General features: G+C 38.3%; 1 protein-coding gene across 2 annotated transcripts; it reads right to left on the reverse strand.

The window, feature by feature from the left end:
- Positions 1 to 2317: 2317 nt before the first annotated feature.
- On the reverse strand, positions 2318 to 6177 carry LOC149904876 (uncharacterized). Of its 2 annotated transcripts, none has more exons than XR_016457224.1 (2): positions 3309 to 4302; positions 2318 to 2548 (listed from the first exon to the last, which is right to left on the reverse strand). XR_016457224.1 is itself a non-coding variant. In XM_090107140.1 (2 exons), exons 1-2 carry the CDS (start codon positions 5920 to 5922, stop codon positions 2534 to 2536), a joined length of 1617 nt encoding a protein of 538 aa, XP_089963266.1. In that variant the 5' UTR covers positions 5923 to 6177; the 3' UTR covers positions 2318 to 2533. The 2 variants fall into 2 exon arrangements, 1 of the variants encoding a protein (XP_089963266.1); XM_090107140.1 differs by lacking the exon at positions 3309 to 4302 and adding an exon at positions 4321 to 6177.
- Positions 6178 to 7527: the final 1350 nt, after the last annotated feature.

Raw genomic sequence — 7527 nt, forward strand, 5'->3', positions numbered from 1 at the left:
GAATCCGCCTGTTGATCTCACCGTCGAAATTGTTCTTACCTAGTTGGAGCATTTGCCCTAGGTATACATACTCTTGAACAATTTCTAGGGAGACTCCATTTATTATGATCGGCTCCGGTAAAACATGATTGTTGACCATGATCTTCGTTTTGTCTGAGTTCATGCGGAGACCGATGCGTAAGGAGGATTCGGCTAGTTCGTTCAGCATCTGCTTGAGTTCCTGCAGCGATTTAGCCATAATGACTATGTCATCGGCAAATCGCAAGTGTGAGATGTACTGGCCATTAATATTGATGCCTCGTCCATTCCAATCCAGTGTCCCAAACATATCCTCTAACGCGTTTGTGAACAATTTCGGCGAGATTACGTCGCCTTGTCTCACGCCTCGCCGTAGATGGATGCGTTTGGTACACCGGTTCTGGATTTGAACGGACATGGTTGCGGCATCGTACAGAGATCTCAGCACCTCGATATATCTGCAGTCTACCTGGCAGCGCTGCAAGGACTCCAGAACAGACCACGTCTCGATGCAGTCGAAAGCTTTCTCATAATCCACAAAAGCAATGCACAGGGGCTGATTGTATTCTTCTGTTTTCTGTACAATCTGCCTCACTGTGTAGATGTGGTCTATGGTACTGAATCCACTGCGAAACCCGGCCTGTTCCGGAGGTTGGAACTCATCGAGTCTTCGTGCGAGACGGTTGGTGATGACCCTTGAGAACAATTTATAGGCGTGGCTCAAAAGTGATATGGGCCTGTAGTTCTTTAAGAGGGTTTTGTCCCCCTTTTTAAAGAACAGCACCACGACACTTTCGCTCCACGCCTTCGGAGTTCTCCCAGTGAAGAGGACAGAATTAAACAGGTCTCTTAGTTGTTTTAGGACAGGAGCTCCACCTGCCTTGATAAGCTCCGTAGTTACTCCGTCATCTCCAGGGGCTTTTCCGTTTTTAAGTTGCCTTAGGGCCAACTCCAATTCGTTTAGGCTGATTTCGGGAAGCTCATCGGTGTTTATATTGTGAATTAATTAAATTTGGCTATCAGTTTTTAGCCGGTGCTTTCTTAAAAAACTGTGGGTTTAAAATTTTATTTGAATCATTTAGACTTGCAAAATAATATGCTATGTCGATCTCTCTCATGAAGAGTAAGCTAGTTTGCCTTTCTAGAAATTAAAAGATCACTGAACTAGTAAAAATATTTAAAAAGTGTTTTATTCTACTATTTTAATAATGAAGGAGATGTTTCATAAATGTAACTTGCACATTCAATAAATTTGTCTAAATTTTACGAATTTTAGTTATTTTTAATGTTATCATTTTTAACGAGCTCTCTTAATATTCAACGGTAGCACAGATTTTGAATTGTTTTTTTTTTCCTAATAATTTTTCATGAATAGTTAGAACAAGGCTGCAAGTCGTGATACATCTCCTTTTCAATAAGTAATCTTCTATCAAATAAATCATAATATGTAATCTTTCACACAAGCAATAAACAGATTGTGAGTTTCTTTTAAAATTTTCATTATGTTTTCTAACTCAATCGAATTTGTTTGTGTGTACCTAATCATCCGCATCGCTATAAGCTTTGTATTACTTTTCAATTATTCCATAAGGTGCTAAAGTAGACCTTTTTGCATTTTAAATGCTCTCATCAAGTATTTTTTGCATACAGTCTTTCAACTCTGCTATAAAATTATGCATTTTGAGAATAAAGCCGCCGTACGAAGGTTGTTTTGTCCGACATTTTACACAAAATAAGTATTAGAAAAATAATTTATCTATTATTACAAATACCTAATTTATTTGACAGGGTGGATAATTATTCATTCAATATTATTAACTGCGATTGAAAATATTACAATAAAGAATTAAATTACCTTTTATTTTCGTTTCAAAAGTGCAGTTTTAAATATTTTTCACGGCTTTATTTTCAAATGTTTCTTGTCAAATTATATAATGTAGTACAAAATTATACGAATCAGAAATGCCAGTGAGACGAAACGCTTTATAAAATAAATTTAAATCGCACAATTACATTTATATTAGATTTAAGGTAATATTTGAATTAGTTAATTAGGTCACAATGGAGTCTTTCGAGATGAAATATCAGTTTTCCTGAGGAATAAATTATTATTGACATTTTTGTGTTTTTATTTCGAAACCTACCTACTTGTTAGTTTACCTACCTTTTACGTGGTATAGGAATGGTAGAAATTCTCATACTTTTTGTCGCAAATTCCACAAATATTTCTTTTTGTAACTTGTAGTTAAATTATCAAATCGTGTATGTGTGAAGCAATGGAGAAAATAAAATTGCAGCGTAACGACACACTTATTTATTTTGAAAGTTTTAACAAGAATAATCCACGTTTAGCAATGGCAAGCTAATATATAGGCTTATCCCCTCCGCGTGGCTGGCTGGTAGGCATGGCGGTGGCATGGCGGCTGGCAGGAGGGGATGTCAACATGGCGGCTTGGCTTGACGGGGGTGACAGGCGACGTCACGTCCGTTACCACAGAACACATATTACTGCCCGTTACACTCGGCCATCCTGAAACAGTTGTTCCCACAGGAACAACAAAAATAATTAGCTCTCTAATAAATCAATAAGATCTTTGGTTTCCATTTGCTCATCCGAACTGCTAGCACTATCAGAAACTGTAACAATACTTTTATAGGGCCTCAACGAATCTGCAGCTACTAACCTACTAAAACTCTTATACCCACGTAAACCCTATATACTTCTAATTTGGTACCTATCATTGCCCAATACTTTCGTTACGACATAAGGACCGGAATGCAAGTCGTCAAGTTTAGTGTTAACTTTGGATGCTGAACAAGTAGGTGCTTGACGCGTTAGCAATAAATCACCCTTCTTATATATGTGAGCGGATTTTCGTTTCCTATCGAAGTTACGTTTCATTCTAGCGCTCGCTTTTAGTATCCTGACATTGCACCATATAAAACCAATCCACTACTTCGAGACGATTCACGTTCATAGTGTCTACTGGATGTCTACTTAACGCATCTACATGTTTCATTCGTTCCCCCGGCCTATACTCTACGCTTAAATCGTAATCTTGTATAGAAAGCCACCACCTTGCGATACGTGGTATAATGTCACGTTTAGTAAGCGTAGCGTGAACTGCTGTACAATCAGTAACAATCTTAACCCTTTTTTTTTCCTACTATATATACGCGAAAACGACGCAAGGATTCTACAACGGCAAGAGTTTCCAGTTTATAACCATGATACATGCTTTCCTCTTTACTTGTCACCCTACTAAAATATAAAACGGGTCGCAACGTACCATCAATCTGCTATTCCTAATTTACACACAAAGCACAGGATCGTACAAAGCTAACACAGGCTCGGAACACAAACACTTTTTTAATTGTTCGAAACTATTGTTTGATCACTACTCCATATCCACGAAGCTTTCTTTTTAGTTAAATCGGTTAAAGGGCGGGCAATGATAGCAAAATTGTAAATAAACTTACGAAAATAACTACACAACTCGATAAATTGACGCACACTATGAACATTGGTCGGTGTTGGAAAACGAGACACCGCTAATAACTTTGAATCGCCCGGTTGAATACCCTTAGCCGATATTTTATGACCTAAATACGTTATTTCATTTTGCAAGAACGAACACTTACTCATGTTTAATTTTCAATTTTCTACTTCAAGTTTGACAAGTACCGCTTGCAAAATATCGCCTGACATAACGTCATTCGAGGGTAAGAGTAAATCGTCCAGAAATGCCAAAATTTCACGTTTACCATGTTTGTTTTTAACATTATTATTTTTAGTTCTACCTACAGATTCAACTATTTTATTTATCAACCGCATAAAAACGGATGGCGCGTTCGCTAAACCGAATGGAATACGAGTGTACTCGAAATGACCCTGAGGTGTTATGAATGCAGTTTTGTGTGTATCTTCATTACTAACACGTAATTATTGATGATGGCCTTGAACCATATCTAAACTCGTAAAATATTTGTGGCCCGCTAATTTCGAAACCTGATCGTCTATGTTAGGCAATGGAAATCTATCTTTTACGGTAATAGCATTTAAGGCACGGTTATCAACACACATCCTACTGTCACCGTTTTTCTTTTGACTAAAATGACCGGAGATGCCTAACTAGATTCAGACTCTTTGATAATCTCGGCATCTAATAAATCACTTTAGACTGAACTACTGCTTGTTCGCTATGCGATAATCGATAAGGCTGGCGGTAAATAGGCTGATCACTAGTAAGCTTTATTATTAGCATTATAATCGGCAAATCTATGGCAAGCAAGGGTAAGTACCTGGCTATTTGGCTGTAGTGGAGGCTCCTGGCAGCTTTCAGCCCTGGTTAGGACCTCTCCCGGCGGCCACACGATAACCTCGCAGCCCATGTTGATGACTTTGATGTACCCGTCTTCACCAGTGAGCAGGGTGGATGGAAGAGAGTAGGCCACTCCCTGCAGCTCATGATGCCGAGGCGGTGTAACCACACCGTTGCCGACCTTATTTCCGAGAACCCGCACTTGAATGATGGAAGAGCCAGGTGGAAGTCTCTCTTCGTTGACTGTGACGACTTTAAAGCGATCATGGTCTTCGATAGCCTCAATATCGCAAATGGGATCTTGAGTACGATTAAATTCGACAAGGCCTTTGTTAACTGTCAATGTCATACCTTCGCTGTTGATGACAGGCTGGCCGATTATAAGATTAACATCGGCCATTTTGATGCTAGACAAGTAGGCGTGGCATTTCATGGTTATACCGTCAATTTCTAATTGAAATTCGACTTCTCCACGACTAGTTGAGAGTCCACCGGAGAATCCTTTTAAAATGACACTCGTCGGTTTGACATCCAATGACAATGCGTTCGATACTTGATCGTTTAAAACGTTAACTTGACTGCCGGTATCAATGTATGCTTTCACGTGGATGCCATCGACTTTAACGACCTTTTTGTATATTTCATTATAAGGGCGTAGTACATTTACTTCTTTTATGTTGTCGGTTGAGATAGATCTTCTATTTTCCGTGGCAATTGTAGAACAACGTGAAGCAATGTGTCCCTTATTTCCACATTTATAACATGTACGTGTGTCAGGTAGGGAGCAATCACGCAGTAAATGACCAGTTTTATTGCATCTCGGACACGGGTCTGTTTCGACATTGGGTGGCATTGACTTTTTATCCAGGTGAGATGGCCTACTCACCAAATTTTTATGAAACCTTGTGTCGATAGGTAAAGTACGGTAGTCGTCAAGTGCACATAAAAATCCTTCGTAAAGCTCTCCTGGCGTGTGGCATTGGAAGGCTCGAGCGTTAGGTTGTAGCGATAGTGGCAGACCACGAATGATACAGGAAACGCTGGCGCTATCGGATAACTTGCATCGGAAGCACATGGCGATTTTATCTTGATAGTATTTTGTCATCGTCTCTGTAGGTTGCTTCTTCCTTTGTAGTAATTCTTCAAGCATATTTCCATAATCGCGATATCGAGGAAATGCTCGCAATAGCATATCCTTCCATTGTTCCCACGTGTAATCGTAGTTCTCTAGACGATTATACCACTTCTTTGCTTGACCTCGCAGCTTATCTTGTAGGTAAAATGATTTAGTTGTATCGTCCCATCCATTTATTTCCCCAATTTGGTCAATTTTACGAATCCATGCTTGTACCGTGCATTCCTCACTATCAGGGTCAAATTCCGGGATTAAAGATGCAGCACGATGGACTTTTGACTTATTTGGAGCTTGGGGGTCATCTTCCAGGTTGCGTAAAGCCTTTACTACTTCTTTTTCCAGCAGATTCTTGAGCAGCTTCCGTGCAGGCGGTGAAGAAGTACCCTCATCTTCCTCCGACATTGATTCGTCAGGAGGTCGACAAACTTGTGGTCGACGTCGTTTCATCCCGCTTCTGATTTGTGAAGCAATGGAGAAAATAAAATTGCAGCGTAACGACACACTTATTTATTTTGAAAGTTTTAACAAGAATAATCCACGTTTAGCAATGGCAAGCTAATATATAGGCTTATCCCCTCCGCGTGGCTGGCTGGTAGGCATGGCGGTGGCATGGCGGCTGGCAGGAGGGGATGTCAACATGGCGGCTTGGCTTGACGGGGGTGACAGGCGACGTCACGTCCGTTACCACAGAACACATATTACTGCCCGTTACATATGATAAAAAAAAGTGTCAAACTATCAAATATATTTGGATATATTATATATAAACAAAAAGTGCAAATGGCCCTTACAGTTTTTCTTCCGTGATAAAATCCAAAATACATAAAATTTAATTTGGTGCTAAAAATATATCAATTTACATGTTTGATTCAATCAAATCTCATATATAGTCCAGGATCCTTCGCCCATTTTTGCAAGTGATTACTATCAAGCTAATTTTCCGAGAGTAGCTTTATTTTGATGAGATGCCCAATAATTTCATGTACGAAACTCTCGATTGTGGTAGCTTACAGAGGTAACAAGGATAAAATTTTTTGATTTGATGGTTCTCAAATATTTATTACACAATTTGTGGGACAATATGTCTGTTGAATTATATAAGTATTAAATAAGTGAAAACAAAAAAATCAGCTGGTTAGTAATCATTTATGATGACCTCGTTATCGATACACATTGGAAAGAGGGGACTCTTTGATCAAACCATAGATTTTGTAGGACAAATATTTTTTCAAATAATTTAGATAATTATCTTGAGATTGAACGAAAAAAAAACATTCAGTAATAAATATCAAATCAAAATATTTTATCCTTGTTACCTCTGTTAGCTACCACCATCGAGAGTTTCGTACATGAAATTATTGGGCGTCTCATCCAAATAAAGCTACTCACGGAAAATTAGCTTGATAGTAATCACTTGCAAAAATGGGCGATGGATCCTGAACTAATACTGAAATTTGTTATTTTCGCAAATCCTTGGTGTTACCTTATCCTCAAGGAAAAATTTTTCCTGTATACCACAAGATGTCATCAAAAGCAATTAGTTTTAGAGTCCTCTATGTCCCTGGCACAACAATGTTTTATTAATGCAAATGTTTCCTTGTGTAAGTTCAGCCAGAAATAGACTATTTTCAAAATGTATGTACTTATGCAATTTAATTGTGTATATTTTTAGTCTTCTTAAGTTCAGTACAAAGTCACAATCAATGATATTAAATTATATTGGAATTCGAATACGAATAAAAGTATTCATGTATGCATTAATAGTCGCAAATTGAAATAAATGTAAATCAAAAATTGTTAAAAGAAACAATTTATTTAAAAATACACTAGCTGCTAGCGGAGCAACGCGGTTTTACCCGCAGTGCTCCGCTCCTGTTGGTCTTAGCTTGATGATATACTATGGTGATATATAACCTATAAGCCTTCTTCGATAAACGGGCTATCTAACACCGAAATAATTTTTCAAATCGGACCATTTGTTCCTGAAATTAGCGCGTTCAAACAAACAAACTCTTCAGCTTTATAATATTAAGTAGGTATAGATTAAAACTC

This window comes from Colias eurytheme, chromosome 11 (assembly GCF_061535395.1).
Source record: "Colias eurytheme isolate Ceu_HAF_F1 chromosome 11, ilColEury1 Martin Lab GWU primary, whole genome shotgun sequence".
Lineage (NCBI taxonomy): Eukaryota > Metazoa > Arthropoda > Insecta > Lepidoptera > Pieridae > Colias > Colias eurytheme.